The following is a 20,967-nucleotide window of genomic DNA, read 5'->3' on the forward strand; positions in this document are numbered from 1 at the left end:
CAGATTCACTCCCTGTCCTGTCAAAAGCAACTTACCTGCTTTCCTGCCTTCTTAAGTTATGACTGGGAAAATTTTTATTTTAAATCAAAGAAAAACAGTGAAAGTATAAACTATATCTATGCGGGAAAGCCCTGAACACCAGCGACACTGCATGCACAGTACAATAGACTGCATGAATCGTAAGCCGACCTTGACTAATCTAATGGAATAAATCTTTAAAAAGTAGAGAATATTTTTCAAATGTCCTCAAAAAAAAAGTCCAAAGTAAATATAAAAAAAATTATTTTAAAACTACTTAGTACATGAAAAAAAAAGTAAAATATGAAAGTTTTCCCCACAATTTAACATAAATCACACAAAAACGATGACAATTTTTCTAAAAGAACAACAAAAAAGCTAAACTAAAAAACTCTCAAGATTACATCCTCCATAACTCCCCCAAAAATCTCTGTAGAGGAAAAAAAATGAATTACCTGAACAAGATGAATAAGTGTGGTCAAAATTGCACATCTCAACATATTGTGTTCTTCACTTTGCTTCCAAAGAAGGGGCAAATATTGCACCAAACATCCCACATATGGTCGTATCTATATCATAAAAGCAGGGGAAGCAACAAATTATATTAGTAAAGAAGGTTATTTACTCTGAGAAACACTGACAGAACACTATTAGTCCCAAGCAACAAGTACTTAATATTCACCAGAGGTAATATATCAAGCCTATATTCTTTTAAAGATATATCGGATATCATGTAGAGACCCACAGTCCTATGATAAATATTGTTACATATTATAATTTTAAACAAGTATGAAATGAAATATATGAATATGAAACAATATTTAGAGATGAACTGAAAATACTATGATATCCTGCTACTTAAACAGCGTACCAGTTAGGAATTAAACCATGTTTTGAAAAGAGTCAGCATGTTCTCCTTTATTCTGCAATGATTCAGACCCTCAGGACAAGGAAATAGAAAGGAAAGACTGTGAAGAAGGCCATACAAACCATTAAAATGAGAAAGGACAAGTGTGATGGTGAAGGTGTACTCACGGTGGATACACAGGGGAAGGAAACTATCTGTAAAGGATAAAATTCAGTCTGCTACGGATTAAGTTAATCAGTTTTTAAAATTTACTCTGAAGCACGGCACAGCTTGACAGTGAGCATTTTGAAAAATTAAATGGACTGATACAGAAGTTGGACTCTGGTTCTAGGCTCAGCATCACAGTATTTGAAATTACTCCAGGGGATGAAATAGAAACACTAGACCTTCACTGCTTCACCACTATTTGAATCTCATGGATCAAAAGTAAAAGTTGCTCCCAGAAACAGTGAATTTCTATATTTTACTTACAAAGCATCATAATCTAAAGGGTAACCAAATAACAATAGGATTTGTTCCCTGTTCTGCTGGTAGAAGTGGAAATAGAAAGATAATTAGTATAATTTTTGCCCAAATATTTCGATGAGATATAACTGAATTCAGAGACTTGTGTATCACCTATTTTCATAAATTATTATATAATATCCTATTTTTAAATAAATTATAATAGTTAATATTTATAGAGCACATATTCAATTTTGTTAAGTGTTTTATCTCAAAGATCACTCCAGTTACCATGTAAAAAAGCAGGTCAGTTAATATAGAAAAACAGAGGTTTCAAAGTACCTATGATCGACCGATAAGGAAAATAAGCTGCTGGTTTGGGTTTTGAATAGAAAAAGTTACTTTCCATGAAATTGAAGAGGGGAAGTATATGCTATAAATTACAAATAGGGTAATAAAACCAACATACCCAGTTATATCCAAAAGCTATAAAATATTTATTTTCCAATATTAGCTGTTTGTGAGAACATATGATGTTCTAAATAAAATTAATGCTTCAAAAACAATATTTAAAAAATCACCCACAGTCACTGTTGTAAGACAGACAAAAGAAAAGGTTGCAGATTAAAGAGAACAGAGTGGTGACGTGAGAGCAAACGTATTCTGATGGGAGGCGAAACTAACTGTGTTGGCAACTGAGGAAATCTGAATATAGACTTGACAGCAGACAACAGTATTATACCAGTGTTAAGTTTTCTGAGTCTAATCATGGTTATAGTAACGTAGGTTATAGACTTAAGAAGGACAAGTCTATATTTGGGGGTAAACTGTCATGATGTCTGTAACTGAAATTCAAAAGGCTTGATAACAACAATCTATATATTTTGCTAATAAGAAAGTAAAAGTGGCAAAATGTTAATAACTGAAGAAACTTGGTGAAGAGTATATGGGTATTGATCTATTCCTGCAGCTTTTCTATAGGTCTGAGATTTTTTCAAGGAGAAGACATGAAAGCAACATACTGTCTATAGACAATTCTGGAAAGGATTATAGGACAGGAGTTTGGGAGGCAGGCCAATTTCAATTATTTGCATAACATTTTAGAAATCACATAGAATTAAGAATGTTTTACAGTCATCAGGAAAATGTAAATCAAAAACTACAATGAGATATCATTTCAATCCATCAGGATAGCTATGACAGCAAAGATGTAGAGAAAATGGAACCCCTATACACTGCTGGTGGGATGCAAAATGTTGCTGCCACTATAGAAAATAAGTGTAGTATAGAGGTTCCCCAAAAAATGAAAACCAGAACTACCACATCATCCAACAATCCCATTTTTGAGCATGCACCCAGAAGAATAGAAAGCAGGATCCCAAAGAGATTATTAGCACTCTCATGTTCATAGGAGCACTATTCACAATAGTCAGTATGTGGAAACAGCCTAAATGTCTATCAGAAGATGAATGAATGAAGGCCGTGTGGTATACACAGCCAATAACACAGACACACCATTCAACAATATGGAGCAACACGGACAAAGCTGGACGATCGTGTATAAAATGAAATGAACCAGTCACAGAAAAAGAGAAACACCACATGCGTCTGCTTACATGAGTCATCTAAAATACATAGAACCTTGGTAAGTTGATCACCAAAGAACTGTAACAAACTGGTCAACATACGGTGGTGATCAACATAAGGAACTAGGCCTATTGTACTGACACATATGTGTGGTATGTGTCCATTCTATGAAAATTAGGTCACCTTAAGGTGGTTGTCAATGTAGGGAGGTGGTCAACCATGGAAGTTCTACTGTAGTTTTAAATTCATAGGATCAAAGAGTGGAATAGTAGCTGCCAAGGGTTGGGGAAAGGGGAAATAAGGAATTATTAATCAATGGTCATCAAGTTGCAGTTAAGCAAGATAAATAAGCTTTAGGAATCCACTGTACAACACTGTACCAAAAGTTAAAGGGGGAGGATAGCTGGAGGGAGGGTAATTGGTGGGACCACACCTACGGTGCATCTTACAAGGGTACATGTGAAATTTACTAGGTGTAGAATATAAATGTCTAAACACAATAACTAAGAAAATGCCATGAAGGCTATGTTAACCAGTTTGATGAAAATATTTCAAACTGTATATAAAACCAGCACATTGCACATCATGATTACATTAATGTACTCAGCTATGATTTAACAAGAAAAATAAAAAAGTTAAAAATAACGTATTGTTCCTAGCACTCTGAGAGGCTGAGGTGGGTGGACTATCTGAGGTCAGGGGTTTGAGACCTGCCTGAGTAAGACCAAGACCTCAACCCCATCTCTAAAAATAGCTAGGCATTGTGGCAGGTGTCTGTACTCCCAGGTACTGAGGAGGCAGAGGCAAGAGAATTACTTCAGCCCAAGCATTTGAGGTTGCTGTGAGCTATGATACCAAAGTACTCTACCAGAGGTGACAAAGCGAGACATTGTCTCAGAAAGGAAAAAAAAATGTATACTCAAAGTATTGTAAAGAGAGCAGATCTCACGTTAAGTGTTCTTGGCACAGAATTTTGGGTTGTGTGTTGGGGAGATACTATGAGTATTACAGACTTAAAAGTTAGCTCCTATGTAAGGAGACACCCATTTTCATTATAAAACACTACGAAAAATATGAAAATCAAATATGTAATGATTTAACAAATATTTTAACAATGGCTCTATCCTAAGGGGATTAAAAATACTTTTAAGTCCCAAACAATACCTCATCTTTTATATAAAATTTTCAACAGAATCACTTTATATTTCACAGAGCCCCTTTCATTGTGTTCTTTTTGTTCAGAAATCCATAAGCCCAAAAGCTGCCTGACATCACACCTGATGATTACATATTTATTTTCACTATAAATATATGAAATCTCTGTACTAGAATAATTTAATTGTAGGTTTTTAACTATGTTTCCAAAAAGTAAAGGAAATATAATATTGAAATAATTGTACACTATGGTACAAAGATGGTGCCTTCAATGAAACTTCAAAATTAAACTGTATGTGTCAGAAAGCACTGCTATAGGATGGCTCGAGACATTTGCAGCCTAATGTAATAAAAATGATTCAAATAAAATTTGTTGAACTTAAAAATAAATGCTCGCAACCTAATGGATAAAATTAAAATCAGTTATGAAAGACAGTTGGGGGTTATATGCAGCAAGAACATAAATGATGGGTGGCGCCTGTGACTCAAAAGGGTAGGACACTAGCCCCATATGCCTGAGGTGGCGGGTTCAAACCCAGCCCTGGCCAAAAAGAAAAAAGAATATAAATGATGAGGCTTTCACAGATTAATACTGGAAAAGTTAAAGAATCAGACAACAGGAAATATTTTTCTTAACCATTCCTTGTATTAGTTTCAGTTCTGAAAATAAAAACCACTACTGGATTAACTGTTTCTTATTATTACCTATTGATGATACAGTCACCACAGTTGATTAGGCTATTTGTATTCTGGAAGATAAGTGTGGACAGAAACACAAAAGCATTTTTAAATCTACTACCCAAAATGAATTTCAAACTTTTGGTGAAAAGATTTAATTAGAGATTTGGGGAAAAAAGGTAAAAAAAATCATTTCTTTAAAAAAGAAAAAACAACTTCTTAATTCCACTAGCCAGATATATCTAAATAAGCTCAAAGAAAATGATGATATCTTCTTTTTATAATCAACTTTTAAAACAAACAATAATTTACTGCAATTGTATAATACTCTGAAGCATAATGGGCATTTGTAAAAATTTCATAATCATAAAATCCTGTAAATTATGTGAGCTCAGAATTATCTTTACCATTTTACACATGAGCAACAATGGTAAGGACCTTGACCAAGCTCAACAGGACTTAAATTTTTTAAAAAGTTGGAATTTACTATCTGTATAAACAAACTTTCAATGTTCTTTAGAAACCAGCATCAACGAAATGATGTAATATAGTAAGAAATCCAAAGTGTTAAGAAATTTGTAAGATATTACTCCTTTTAGACATCAGTACCTAGATCTGCTTAAATGATTAATAGTGACTTAAATCTACCACAGGAGTTGTATAATGTTGAGTCTGAATATTGACAGTGCCATAAAAACGTATTAACTTTGACACGTTCCTTAAAGCTTCATACTGTTTGATATAATAAATTCTAAGTCCTACTTCAAGATTTTTGTGAAGATTAAAAGAAAAACATATGCCAAGCACTTAGCACCTAAGTTGGTATGTTGTCATTATTCAATAATTGATAACTATGCTCATCAATTGCTCTGCTAAGCGCAGATCCAAGAGTAGTAGACTTTAAGCCTGTAACTCCAAATTTTTCCCTAATACCTTACAGATTTGTTTCAGTACTTTTCAAGCAAGAATATGCAGTTGTGAACTAAGATATAAGAAGCTCCAGGATAATTATAATGTAGTTTCCTGGATTATCATTTGTCACAAAGATTAAGAGTGACAGGCACTAAATAATTAACTGTTAAAAACTTGATACATCATTTTTATATTAAGCCAAATGTACATATATTATATAACAGACTGCAAAACACAATTTTTAAGGGGAAAAAATAGACTTCTGAGAAAAGTCTGCATTTGCTGAAAAACAACTATGACTACTGCTCTCCATTTTAAAGAGTATTTTAATTTTCTTACTCATTTTTTTTTAAACTGTAGGCCAGGCCAGGTGTGGTGGCTAACAACAGCAATCACAGCACTCTGGGAGACTGAGGCAGGAGTCTGAAGTTGCTAAGAGCTGAGCTAATGCCTATGCACTCCAGCCTGAGGCAAGAGAGTGGTACCCTGTCTCAAAAAAAAAAAAAGGAAGACCAGGTGCCACATCATGGTTAAACTCCTACCACCTTGGGCCAGGAATATGAGATCAGTGAGGTAATACAGTGATATCTCATCTCCACAAAAAGTTAAAAAAAAGACAAAACTAATAATAAATGTCAATATTGAATAATGAATAACTAATCACACCTGTAAGAAGCATTTTAATGAATATTTTAACTTTTAAACAATGTAAATAGAGAATTTAATAAATTCAGCATATATTCTACTCACCTCTCTGACATTTATTTTCACGTTTTACAACAAAATTACCTGCATGTTGACTCTTTCGATCACACAAGAAAGGACATGCAGAACATGCATCTTTGTGTCACATTCAGTAACTTGCTGCAGTAACTGAAAAAGTAGTGTGAACATGGTTTCCAAATACTGCAGATAAAAAAAATAAAGGTTTAGAATAAAAATGTGAACACTTCTATATACACACAAATGGAATATGAAATAAATCATAATGTCAAAGCAATAAAAAACAGAGAGCCAAACCTCAGCACTACCTAAAACAACATTAAATTATTTAAGCAGACAGTATATAAGACAGTGATTTTTTTTCTTTATTGCTGCTAAATATCTCCATTTCAGAACTTAATTGTTTCACAAACTAAGTATTGTTTACAGGAAGAACTGTCTAAACTGTGTGTGTTTACATTTTGTACTGTTAACAAAACCAGGGACAGTGCATTCACACTATTCTCCCACATGTGTCAATCACAGAATCTTTGGTTTGCAATACCTACTTATTAAAGCAAAAAGAATATCAATCATTACACTTATGTGTCAGCTAAATGCCCTTAACATTTGCTGTATGGAGATATACATTTTTGTAGAGATATATTTATTAGTCTAAGAATGACAGAGTATTTATTAGGAAATATCAGAGCATTTATTAGGAAATAGAAAAATATCTTATGTCTGGCTATAAACATCTACATTAATGAAAATATGTTAGAAATTGACAAATCACTGATATGTACATAAAACAAACATTGTTCTTTCAAGATAACTGGTTCATTTTTATACAAATTTCTAAAACGCATTTGTTTCATCCAAAAATATCCAGTGATTATTACAGAAAAATCACTACTTGAGAAGTTTCCCCATCTAGACCCTCACAATCAGTATAGATAGTTTATCATGTAACTTTATTCTTACCTCGTCTTCTTGAACAAACCCTAGCAGCACAATCTTAATGACATATTTAACAAGTGCTTGCTGAGAACTAATTATGTGAAAATGCCTTGCTAGGTGCAAGTTAAGAGTAAAAAAGTAAGTAAGAAATGATATTCTGGTCATCCAGAAAATTACAAATCTGTGGTAGTATACAGACATATATACCCAAATAATACAAGAAGGGCAGTGCCTGTGGCTCAAAAGGGTAGGGCACCAGCCCCATATGCCAGAGGGTTCAAACCCAGCCCTGGCCAAAAATAAATAAATAAAATAATAATAATACAAGGAAATAACATAAGAAACAAAAATAATAAACATACATTAAATAAAAATACTATGTTTTAAATTGTGAGAAAAGGTTTGGCAAACAACTCTGTATAGATAATAAAATAGCTACATAAAAATAAACAGAATAAAAGTAAACTGACAGTAATAAGTGAAAGTTATGCCCTCCCAAATAATCCAATATAGTACACTTTAAAACTCAGCTTTAATAAGTAACAGATATACGTATACAATTTCAGCTATAAAATAAAACTCAATATTCAAGGCATAAGCAGAAAGTGCTTTTTGGAATGAGAGCAAGAAAAAAGAAAGAAAGGGCAACCTGGAAATGAATATTCTTACCGGCAGAAACTGATCTGTTCTAAATTCAAAATCATCAACTGGTAAAAAAGAGTTAAGGAATGCTGAGAATATACAGGTTTATTAAGACACAATATATATCTAAAACATATACAGTAAAACAATCAAAAATTACATTTTAAATTATCTCATAATTTAATGTTCCCAAGATAAGTAACAATTTAAAAGTGTGAAAATTCTTCCAATGAAGTATTTTTAAATATTTTAAAGGATATTTAACTTCAAAGTTGTAGCTGTTTCAATACGGACCTAAAAGAAAGTTTATCATTAATCATTCTAGCATGACTAAAAATCATTAATATCAAACAAAAAATTTTTACTCCAAATCACTTACTTTACTCTTTTATTAATGTAAGTCATACAGTATACAGAAGCTCCACAGTTGACCACCTCCCTACACTGACCACCTCCTTAAGTTGACCTAATTTTCACAGACCAGACACGAATCCCATGTGTCAGTACAGTAGGCCTAGTTCCTTATGTTGACCACCTCTGCACGTTGACCAGTTTGTTACGGTTCCTTGGGTGGTCAACTTACAGAAGTTCTACTGTATATAAACAGTCAGATATAAAAGGATAGTTTCCTTAGTCTGCTGTAAGGAATAAGATGAGAGGATAAAGCAGTAATTTAGTTCTATTCTTCTCAGTTTCCCATGATTTGCCCAAGAAGCCTTTAATCCGGTAGGTGCTTCCAGGAAGAAAAATCACTTGCCGTAGGTATGTGTGGAGCAAGGGAGTGAGGGGAAATAGCATGTTGATGATGCCCAAGGAAAAGAGAAAGTGGAGCGGCAGGAGAACAGTGGGGCTGGGCAAGCAGGAAGAGGTCAAGTGAACGGGGCAGCAGACAAGGAGAAAGGAGGGGAGAAAAAAGAACACATTCCCATCTGTAACCTGATGACAGTCAATCCTTGAAAACCATAAAAAAAGAAAAATCTTGGTTTTTATACACATTTCTAAAACACACATGTTTCATCCAAAAATATCCAGTTATTATTACAGAAAAATCACTACTTGAAAAGTTTCCCATCTATGACCTCACAATCAGTATAGACAGTAAATTCCAAAGTTTACTAAACATAGGAAGGTTTATATAAGCTCTCAACCTCCCAAATCTTATTTTCTATGTTTATCAAGCATGTTGTCTTGCCAAATCATTCACTCTCCTTCTTTCTCATTTTACCGCTGCATTATTCAGCTAAATCTGCAGACTAACATACTCATGGTTTCATGGTTACATTAAGTAACATAAACCCACGGCATAACTAAGTTCTATGTTCTATTTACTGTAAAATAACATATCTAAAACGTTTATTTCCTGTCCAACAGTTGTTACTTTCTTAGATGGCACACTTTCCTTACCTGTTTACTTTCACTGCCATTCTCAGAAAGAAAAACTCTTTTTTCAGAAAGAAAGTGTTTTAAACCTTTATACAAGTTTATGAGGTCCTGAGATGCTGATTAGGGATTTGTGCCAAATGTTAAGTACTTCACTGCCAAATGCAAAGATTCCAAGAGCCTGCAGTGCAAGTGTTTTTTCACCTGCCTTTTCCTTTTATTTATTATCTCTGAAGGCAGCATGACCATTTCAGATCTTTAACTGGATTTAACAAACTGCCTGATTATATAACATGTGCAAAGTACCGTGCCAAGTGTTCTGCTACAAAATGACCTCAGAAGAAGACTACTCGTGTATATTTGATCAAAAATATACAAGGAGGAACTATTACCAGGCACTGTTTTAGGTGTTGCAGAAGAAGCTGAGTAAGCCTAGTCCTTGCAAGACTTTATGAGGAAGAGGGATCAATATTAAATATTTGCTAACAAAAAGGGCTAACATGAAAATGTCCCATGCAGGACATGAACTAACCATCTTTAACTTCCCAGCATTTAGTATAGAATGAACGTATAACAAGCATTGTATTCATTAGAGACAGTAGGACATGAAAGCCCCTCAAAAAAGGACAAGAAATCAAACTGCCAGCACTCTAATCCTTAATTCTCTCCTGATATTCCTCCATGTAAGGACCACTTATTCTAAACACTCACTCAGCATAGCTAAAGCATCTATGCAGGCACGTATATAAAACAAAAGGCACTTACATGAAATTAAATGTATCTTCCTTCCTAAGAAAGGAAACTCAGTGTAGAATTACGTGGAGAGAAAAAAGTGAAATGAATTAAGATGACCTGCCTGCATTCCAGTTTAACTGGAAGAAAAGAAAGTCCGATCATAAGGGGGAAAAATCACATACTTTCTAAGAAAGTTGAGGAGCATTTAAAATGATCTCACAAATGAAAACAAGAACAAAACTGGTTCTTCCCGAGCATTAAAAGAAATAGGAGATACTTACCGCAAGATGATAGAATGAATTTGATAGCAATTTATAAGTGATGGGAGACAAAAATCAAAACTTGAATTACAGAATGAAGAGTTGGGGAATGTGCTGGAAGACAGGTAGAAGAAAGGCTAATACATTCCTAGGGTACTAGTAGCTCAAGAAATACTTGCTTAAATAAACGCAGAGAAAGAAACAAAAAACGCTCCCTTAGTAAGACTCCAAATATAACTTTTCACTGAGTGAATCCAGACCTTCTGAAGAGAAGTAAAACCTTAAGTATTCAGAAGTGGATCCGGACCATGAATTCAGCCTGACAGTCTACCCTACCTTCAGATGAAATCAAAGAAATTCCCAAAAAGATAACAGGCTAATTCCATAACTAGGAGAGTAAGTGCCATAAAGATAACATAAACACTGGAAGGATCCCCCCAAAACATTAACAGCAACAGAGAAATAAACAAGAAGAAAACCAAAGGTCACAGATAGTCACACGCATCCCCCCAAACTATAGACCTCCTGGGGAGGGAGAGATCCTTCTCTCTCAAAAGTGAAAGATTATACTAATGCTAATTTTCCAGAAGCTTACTACTTGTTTTACTGAAGGCTGCATAGATAATCTAAGCAAAACTTTTTTTTTTTTTTTTTGAGACAGAGTCTCACTATGTCATCCTCGGTAGAGTGCCAAGGCATCACAGCTCACAGCAGCCTCAAACTCTTGAGCTTAAGCGATTCTCTTGCCTCAGCCTCTCAAGTAGGTGGGACTACAGGCTCCTGCCACAATGCCCTGCTGTTTTTCTCTTGTTATTGTTGTAGTTGTCATTATTGTTTTAGCTGACTTAAGCTGGGTTTGAACCCGCCTGCCTCAGTGTATGTGCCTGGTGCCTTCACCACTGTGCTATGGGCACCGAGCCCAAAATTTTTTTAAAACATACCTCAAATTTCTGAAATTTGAAGATACAATTAGTTCAGAACCTTTCAAAACCTAAAGAAGCCCAGTATATAAACAAAGTATTCTGGTTAAAGAACTATCTGTAGTCCTGGAAAAAGAAGGTTCCTCTCCTCTAAAATTTAGTGATTCTAGTTTAGAATATGGAAATAGTATTCTCACATCTAAAACTTGCTGTAAGCAGTGTCTGCTATAAACATGTGATAAGAAGGCAGCATACACATTTATGTAAACTTGGTATGTGACAGAGACAGCCTTGCAGACCCTGAAGAAAATTATGTGTTATTCCATTCATTATTGCAACATTGCTGTCCTTATGAAAATTAAAAACTGGAAGCTTACTTCACATCATGCTCCAAAATAAATTCCACAAAGAATGAAGAATCAAGGGTGAAGAAAAAGGATTTCTTAAAACAGAAACAAAAATTATAAGAAAACTTAATAAATCTGTACTGAAATTAAAAACCTCTCCTTAAAGACAAGAGAATGGTACGCAAAAGACGTAGAGGGACCCAAACTGAATTCGTAATGTTTGATTTCTTAAATAAAATATTTGAAATATTTGGGTGGAAAAAAAATCTTCAAATGAAAATATGGAAAACCAGGTGATGAGCAGAAAGGACTTACTATTTTAGGCTCTGAATTTTTCTCTTTCCTTGGCAAATTCTTAACTTTTAAAGAGTTAACAAATTAAAAGCTGTTTCTACTGTCATAGCCAGTCTCCTTATAACAACAAAAGGAAAAGGAAACATATGGACAACCGTAGTTGCCCAGGAAGAAATCTTGAAATCTATCCCAACTCCCTAATGACAGTACTTAAGCAAGAGAATGCAGACTCTGAAAGCCAGGCAGGATTCAGATTCATCAGAATATCTATCTACTCTTACAAGAGAGCAGAAACAGTGCAGCAACTGGAGGAAGCCACTTCTCCTGTTAGTTTAGGACTCCAAAAATTTCATAGTATTTCTTTCTTTTTTTTTTTTTTTTTAGACAGAGCCTCAAGCTGTCCCCCTGGGTAGAGTGCCATGGCATCATAGCTCACAGCAACCTCCAACTCCTGGGCTCAGCCTCCCAAGCAGCTGGGACCACAACACCTGGCTATTTTTTGGTTGCAGCCGTCATTGTTGTTCTTGGCGGGCCTGGGCTGGATTTGAACCCACCACCTTAGGTGTATGTGGCTAGTGCCTTAGCCACTTGAGCCACAGGTGCCGAGCCAAAATTTCATAGTATTGAAGGCCACTGGGCAGAGTACATCTCACTACCTTTGACAGCTATGTGACACTTGAACATTAGTGTTTGATCTGGAGAAATATAATGCACAGTGACATTTTTTTGGTTTAAAATATTGTTATCTTTTCCTCAGTGTTTAGCAATTTGATCTAGCGTGATACATACATGTATATACCATGTGTATGTTTGTGTGAATGCCTATAAAATAAAAATTCATGTCTGTACATATACGTACATGTCTATATGTGTTTACACACTGTCCTATGTATATTTATGTTTGTAAAAAGTTCTTTTCTGGGGCAGCACTGTGTGGCTCAGTGGGTAGGGCGCTGGCCTCATATACCAAGGGTGGTGGGTTCAAACCCAGCAAAACCGCAACAACAAAGGGAGGGAAGGAGGGAGAGGGTGGGGTCTCGGTATGTGACACACATTTGGGGGGCATGACACAATTGTAAGAGGGAATATACCTAACAAAATGCAATCAGTGTAACCTGGTTTCTTGTACCCTCAATGAATCCCCAACAACAACAACAAAAGTAGTTCTCATAGGGTGGCGCCTATAGCTCAGTGAGTAGGGCACCGGCCCCATATACTAAGGGTAGCAGGTTCAAACCCAGCCTCGGCCAAACTGCAACAGAAAAATAGCCAGGCATTGTGGTGGGCACCCGTAGTCCCAGCTATTTGGGAGGCTGAGGCAAAAGAACTGCCTAAGCCCAAGAGCTGGAGGTTGCCATGAGCACAGCACTCTACAGAGGGCAGCAAAGTGAGACTCTGTCTCTTAAAAAAAAAAAAAAAGTTCTCTTCCTACATTTCATTAGACAGGACTTCTCATAGGCTGAAATTAAAACTATTATGTATTATTAAATTAACTTGGTGCCTTACTAATACTGTCTTCTTAAAATTTATTAATAATTAATGGTTACAGGATAAAACAAATGAAAAAGATATCAGTATGAGATGTAGCTGCAAAAAGATAATAAAGAAAAAGGGCAAAAGATGAACCAAAAGCAGAATTTTCTAAAGGTGTATTACATGGGTATTAATGTATTAGTCATCTTGAATACTCATAACACAATTGTACATTTTTACAGGTTCTGACCAGTCCAACAGTAAAGAGGCCTATGTGACTATTTAGCCCTGAATTTTCCAAACTTATCTGGGCATGAAACTCTTTCTCTCCAATAACACTTGTAGATACCTGATAAAAATAATGTTCTACTTTTGAACTCCCAGACAAAATAACTCATTTTTCTCTTTTCTTCTCTAATAGACTTATAATAAAAGAGATTATAAGTTGTTTCTCTATTTCCCAAAGAAAATTTAACTGTATTTTAATCCTTTTGTAAACACAACGCTAAATCTTTAATGTCCTCTCTGATAACTCTGATAGAAGAACAAATAATATTACCTACTAAGAAAATAAAAAACTTAAACCTTATGTTTTATTCTAAAACTATAACGAAAGTAAATTAATCTCAGAAAATAGTGATTTTAGAAGCAGCTAGGTTATACTAATAAAGTTCTAAAAACAAACATAATAAAATGGTGTCCCCTGTGACATTCCACACTTATACTATTTAATAATTATAGAATGATATTTAGAATAAATTTTCAATTGTTTAGACAAAGTATATAATACTTAAGCGGAAAATTCAAGATCAATTCTATTTGCCTTTGAGACATACCATGTTCCTACAACAAATAAATATACCTTTGTAATTATGTTTTTCCTTCAGTGAACACAAGTAGTGTATTATCACATAAGTAAAAAAAGACAAAACTGTAGTCCAAGCCTTTGCTGAAAAGGCAGGGAAGGGAAATGAGATGGGTTCAAATGACCCAAAAGGGGGTGCAGGGGACACTGAGACATGTTTAGATGAGGTCTTAGCACAATTTAGGGGGTTACAGGGATCACTTAATTTTATCTAAAACAATTTGAAAAATAGCAAAAGAAAATTGGATTTACTTTTTAAATAAAAAATGAAATGGTGGAGTCAAAGCTAAATCCAAGAGAAAGAAAGTGTACCTAAGTCACTATTATATATACCCGTGCAAACAATAAAACAGTAGAGAGGGAATAAAGAAGGAAACAACTTTATACATTTTCACAATTTCAAACTTCTTAAAATCATAGGCCTATGAAATTACTGTTAAAACAACTGATCTATATAATAAACCAGTAAACCTACTGCTTTTAAGGAGGGGGAAGCAACAAAGAGGCCTTGCATCAAGTTTTCAGTAACAGAAAATCAAAAATGTTATGTTATAAATATTCTGAAAAGAAACAACTCCAAAGACCTAAAAAAAAAAAAAAATTAAAATGGATTGGGCGGGGGGAGGAAAGAGAGGGGAGAGGGGAGGAGGAAGAGGGATTGGTGTGCTCTCACGTGTAAGGGTACGTGGCACACCTCCTGGGGGTGGGGGCACAACTACAACTTGGACTCTACCTAACAAGTGCAAAGAATGTAACCTAATTGTACCCTCATATGAATCTGAAATTAATAAAAACATGAGGCACAAAGAATCAACAGTAAGAGTGAAACAGATTATGATGCTATCTCACTGACAAAGTCTATCCTGAATAAGAAAATGAGTATGTAAAATGGAGAGACTTAATTATGCCTTCTTTCTTCTAAGAAATGATAAATTACTTTAGAATAGTAAAGTCTGATTAAAGTTCTTTTTCCAATGGCTAGTAAGAGGAAAGCAAACAATAATCAAAAGAAGACCTTCTGCCCTCAAATCAAACTGCTCACCAAGAAACGACACTCCAATAAAAGGCTATAAACATTCTAAATAAAAATATAAACCATTTGCAGACATGAAAGTTAGCACAGTTAAACTTTACAAAAATATTATTTTACGACATTTAAGGAGCATACCACTAAATCTTGGTCTTGAAGCAAGTTACAAATTGCCTCATATAGCATGGGTCTCAAGTCAGACTTGAATTTCACAGAAATCCACTGACCGATGAGCCAAATCACCCTGCGTCGCAGGGGCTTATACCTAGACAAGAAAAATCATGAAATTAGAACGTTCAGTACTTTAAGAAGTCTATTTCATTTAGCATACGTCATCATTTAAATCTAAAATGTAGTACGAAATGCAATCTGCATTTTTTATAGAAGAGCTTAAAAGCATCTTCTAAATATTCTGTGGTACAAAATATTAACAATAAAGGCCTAATCTAAATAAATGAATTCTTAAACAGATATGCTGTAACCCTGATTCTTTTGCATTCCAGAATTGTTAACAAAGACAGGTATATAAAAACCAAGTCTGTTTCTGTTTCTCAAGTAACTTCAGATAGTGCTAATGCTTCAGATCCTAAAGCTGGAGAAGTCCAAAAAATTAGTCATGAAGAAGCTCGTGTATTCAATTTTCTACTCTAGTTAATACTATAAAGACTATTTTCAGAAATTTAAATATTCATATAAATTTATTGATTTCAGCCAAGCCCTCTGATTTTGTAAGAGGTACCCAATTATAGACTGTGACTCAGAGGTATCCAATTACAGACTGTGACTCCTTATATATATATATATGCATGTGTGTATATTATATATATTTGTAAAAAGTTTAACTAGGTATGGTGGTATACGCCTGTAGTCCTAGTTATTTGGGAGGCTGAGGCAAGGGGATTATTTGAGCAGGGGTTGAGGTTGCAGTGAGTTAGTTATGACTGCACCACTGCACTCCAATCTGGTGACAGAGTAAGACCTCGTCTCAACAACAACAGTAAAAAACCAAAAACTATTCTTGTGGTATAAATATATATTTAGGGTGTAAATGGAATGAGCTAACAAATATACCATGTTTTCTCAGAAAATACAATCTTAGAAGATGGCTGATCAAGCACATTCAAAACAATTGCTCATTAAAGTTGTAAGACAATGTATGTTAAGTATTCTCTGCCCCCCAAAAGTCTATAACACCCACAAAAAACTTAAAAATGCAAAACAGTACGCCAGGGTTTCAGAAAAGGAAGAGTGGGCAAAGAGATGAAATTTAAACAGGTCTTTAAAATAAATAGTATTTAGGCAAAAAGTGAAACAATGCCATTTCGAGGAATTAGAACTATTTAAACCAAATCACAGAGGCAGAAGGAACAAGACTTGTATAGAGTGAAGTAAAGAAATCATAGAACCATCAATTTTTGGACTGAGACCTTGGGGATTACCACATTTGACTTTCTGTTCCAGATAAAGAGAAAGAAGCTCAGAGAGGTCAAATTTCAAGTTCACAGCCACTTCTAAACAGAGTTAAAATTAGATACCAGTTTGTTCCTCAACGTGTGGTGCCTGGACCAGCAGCATCATTCATTATTGTGGGATTGGGACAGAGTTGCATGATCTGACCCAGACCTACTAAATCAGACCCTCGATTTTAACAAGATTACCAGGTGATTCATATAACATTAAAAATTGAGGAATACTAGACTAAATCAGCTCTGTCCAGTAGAAATATAATGTAAGCCAAATACGTAATATTAAATTTCTTAATGCTTACATAAAAGTAAGTAAAAAGAAACTGGTGATATTTTAATATTTTTATTTCAGTATATCCAAAATATTATCATTTCAACTTATAATCAATACATATTTGACAAGGTTTTAGTTTTTAAAAGTAAATTAATTAAAGTTGAAAAGTAAATTCCTTGGTTGCCCTAAGCACATTTCAAGTGTTTGACAGCCACATGTAGGGAGCTTCTATAATGGTTAATGGAGGTTTTAAACTTCCATAGACTCTAGGGTTTAAGGATAATTAAACTGCACATGTGTCTCCCCAGTGAAAAGCTTTCTCTCCATCAAAGGCTCACTGGCCCCCTAGAGCAAAGGTAAGAGTCTATTTTATTCACTACTGACTCTATTTGCACATCCAAGTGTTGAAAATATTTATAACTGCAGCCATAAATAGCTACTAACTGGTTAAAATTACTTTCAAAGCATCTCCAGATCTACAATTCTGCAGCTCTAAATGTTTACAATATGAATTTGTACTACTGAATTAGGCACCTCCATGAGAACCTAACATGTATGCAAATACTTTTGTCATGGTGTCTCTACGTCCTATTCTACTCTTTCCCCCAAAACTTGCAGCATATTGTGTGATCCCAAGACAGTCACCTTCATGGATGTTACTTTGGTTAGACGACTTCTGACACCAGGTGTCAGAACTGCCGAGTGCCTTCTCTTTGTGGATAGTTTCTTTCTGGAACTCACAGACCTCCACCTTCCCTCATCTTTTTGTAAAGTCCTACATCTTTTCTCCTGCCAACTACCTTATGCAATGTCAAATGCTACATAATAGCCAGCTGTTTTATTTATCTTTCAATAAGAGAATTCACAAGTCTTACTCCTTTCTACACCAGACTTTACCTACTAAGTCATATTGTGACATTTTTAAACTTAGAAGCAATTTAATGCCTTCTTTAATTCATTAGAAAACCAGTAAGATAAAATAAGTGTAAAATAAACACAAAATTTTATACTTGCCTATTGTGAATGACTTGTAATTCTGGAAGAAGTTGGTTTTTAAACCACTGATCAAAATCAACACTGTCAAACAGCTCATAAGCAGCCAATCCAACAGCATTGTACACTGAGAAAAAAAATTTTTATTCAATTAAAGATTGCAGATACTGGGTCCTAACAGATGTAAGAAATAAACCAAAGGGACTAGGTTAAAACACGTAAGATGCTAAGTGACATATATGATATGTTAATCAGGGCAATTACTTAAATAGACATTGTAGAAATGTTACTTAAGTTACTTCATTCCATTTTTAACCTAAATATACCTTGATACTTTCAAACAGGAATTCATTCTGAAATGTTCAAGTCAAATTATTATTATAAAATAATACATGTCTCTAAGTAGATGCAATATTTTATGATCTGGTCCCTGCTTATGTTTAGCCTAATTTCTCCCCATAACCCCTTAAACGCTCTGTTCCAGTTAAACCAAATGGTCACAATTCAAACTGAGTGTGCTTATTCCACTTACCTTCAAGTCTTTCTACAATACATACTGCTCCATCCCCTGGAACCCCCTTCCCACCCAACACCTCCCTCTTCCCGCACACAGCTAATTCCTTCTTATACTGTGATCTCACATCGGAGTCTTGGGTTCAGGCTCCAAATAGCTGGAACTACAGGCTTTCTCCACAACGTCCGGCTATATTTTTAGAGACAGGGTCTCACTCTTGCTCAGGCTGGTCTCAAACTCCTGATCTCAGGCAATTTGGCCTCCCAGTGTGCTAGGATTACAGGTGTGAGGTGATTACAGATGATTACACCTCACCAGCCGCTATTACACTTCTTTAGGAGTCTTGCCATGAGCACACTAACCTCTTTATTACTGCCTGCGTTAGCATTAACTATCCCATACGGTGTTAGAATTAATCATATGCTTACTGGATCACACCCTCCACCAAAGGGTTTTGTATGTTCACTACTTTTATATCTCAATTCTCCTAGCATAAAACCTGTCACAAATAGACCCTCTGTCTATTGAAAAATACTTCTAAATCACTTGAGTTTAACATACCAGCATCTTTGATTAACAGTGCATTCATATCCTCCACATTCGTGGGCCCTAAAAGATAAGTATCAGTAAAAGCAAATAAAACTAGTTTTTTAAAATATATTTTTCATTTAAATACAAATTGTTAGTTTCCCAATTCAGTACATTCTCTGTGATATTAAATATGCATAAGGATAGAAAGGGAAAGTTTTATTATCACCACCATTAGAAAACATAAGTCCAATATACAAAGCCACAAACAATATTATAAACCATTATATCATATTTGGAAAATGTAAGGACAAGCAATATCCTAGAAAAACATATACCACAAAAACTGTTTTATAGCTTCAGTATAAAAAAATTCTTAAAAGAAAGAATAAAAGACTAATCACGCAACAGGAAAAAAAGAAGCAAAGAATAAGAATAAGCAATTCACAAGGAAGTTCTAAATAGACAAAATAGACTTGTTTATGACAGTACACTAAATAAAGAATGACAATAAAATAAAAGTGCAAACAGAAAACTGACAGCCACTGTGAAATATGAAAACGTTAGAATAAAAAATTGGGAGTCTACGCGAGCTCAGCCCAAGGGTAGCCAGGCGGGTTCCCAGGGCTCCTAGTTCCCTCTGCAGTGGCCCCTGGACTCACCAGAGCCTCTACCACTACCTCCCTTGATCACAGCACTCAGCAGAGGATGGCCTGGCCCACTTTCACAGATCCGCATCCTCCCAGACTAGAACCCCAGCCTCAGGGGCAGAGAGGAGGCCAGTTGGGCCCCCCTCATCCATTTATAAAGTATATCCTTTATCTTTCCCCTTAAAAATTGGGGGGGAGGGAAGCATGCATTATATATACAGCAAAACACAGTACTCTGCCCAAGGCTCTTATCTACAAGCACTCCAAAAGTTTATCTTTATCTCCAACACTCACTAATGCAGTGGTTCTCAACCTTCCTAATGCCACGACCTTTAATACAGTTCCTCATGTTGTGGTGAGCCCCAACCATAAAATTATTTTCCTTGCTACTTCATAACTGTAATTTTGCTACTGTTATGAATCGTAATGTAAATATCTGATACGCAGGAGGGCAATCCCTGTGAAACGGTCGTTCAACCCCCAAAGGGGTCGCGACCCACAGGTAGAGAACTGCTGCACTACTGAGATAACTGTTTCACTGTCCTTGAAACTCAAATTCAGGATCATCTCTGACAACTTTCCCTTGACCAGCATAATTCAATAAATTGGTAAAAGTCAACAAATAGTTACTGGGTATGCCACACGGGATAAATAAAGTATGAACAAAATGGATGTTATCAATGCCCCTAACAAAAGTCTAGCAGAAAAGTAAGAAATCATTTGTTAATCTTAATTAATGTTAAATAATTAATTACTTGTACACAAAGCACAGCAATCAAGTGCCAAAAACTTACTTCATCATTCTCTTAAATCCATCACCTTCTTCCCGGTCCCACTGTCACCATTCTCACAAAAGCGAACACTGTTTTCGCCATTTCTCACAACTTCTCACAACATGCTCTACAGTTTCCCCAAGAAATATAACTGCTGTTTGTTGCGCTACTATGTTTATGACAGCAAAATTTAACTATCATATTCCAAACTGTAACCTAAGGTCTATGTAAAATGCCACTCCTTAAAAAAGAACACACTCTTTCCAAACTCATATCCATAATATGTCCTAGAAAACAGCACTTTACACAGTGGACACTGGAGAGTATTTTAACTGAACATTAATTAAATCAATAAATCAAAGGATCACAAAATACATCCTACCTTGAAGGGTCTGCATCATTTCTAGAAGTACAGGAGTAAGAGTCTGATTATATTCATGGAATATATCTATAAACAGTACTTCAGTGCATGGCTAGGAGGGGAAAACAAATTTCTTAT

At 35.1% G+C, this 20,967-nt stretch overlaps 1 protein-coding gene across 1 annotated transcript in view; it reads right to left on the minus strand.

Annotated features, from left to right (window-relative positions):
* IPO11 (importin 11) overlaps nt 1-20,967 on the minus strand; it is a 215,062-nt gene that overhangs the window by 124,029 nt on the left and 70,066 nt on the right. The window contains exons 13-20 of the mRNA XM_003782731.3: nt 20,851-20,941; nt 19,079-19,126; nt 18,025-18,130; nt 15,409-15,535; nt 8,227-8,260; nt 7,994-8,034; nt 6,452-6,568; nt 474-587 (exon numbers count right to left, since the gene is read on the minus strand). Coding sequence (XP_003782779.1) covers nt 474-587; nt 6,452-6,568; nt 7,994-8,034; nt 8,227-8,260; nt 15,409-15,535; nt 18,025-18,130; nt 19,079-19,126; nt 20,851-20,941 — 678 coding nt within the window. The remainder of the gene's footprint in view (nt 1-473; nt 588-6,451; nt 6,569-7,993; nt 8,035-8,226; nt 8,261-15,408; nt 15,536-18,024; nt 18,131-19,078; nt 19,127-20,850; nt 20,942-20,967) is intronic.

The sequence above is a fragment of the Otolemur garnettii genome, unplaced genomic scaffold (genome assembly GCF_000181295.1).
Source record: "Otolemur garnettii isolate 467f Iridium unplaced genomic scaffold, OtoGar3 scaffold00005, whole genome shotgun sequence".
Lineage (NCBI taxonomy): Eukaryota > Metazoa > Chordata > Mammalia > Primates > Galagidae > Otolemur > Otolemur garnettii.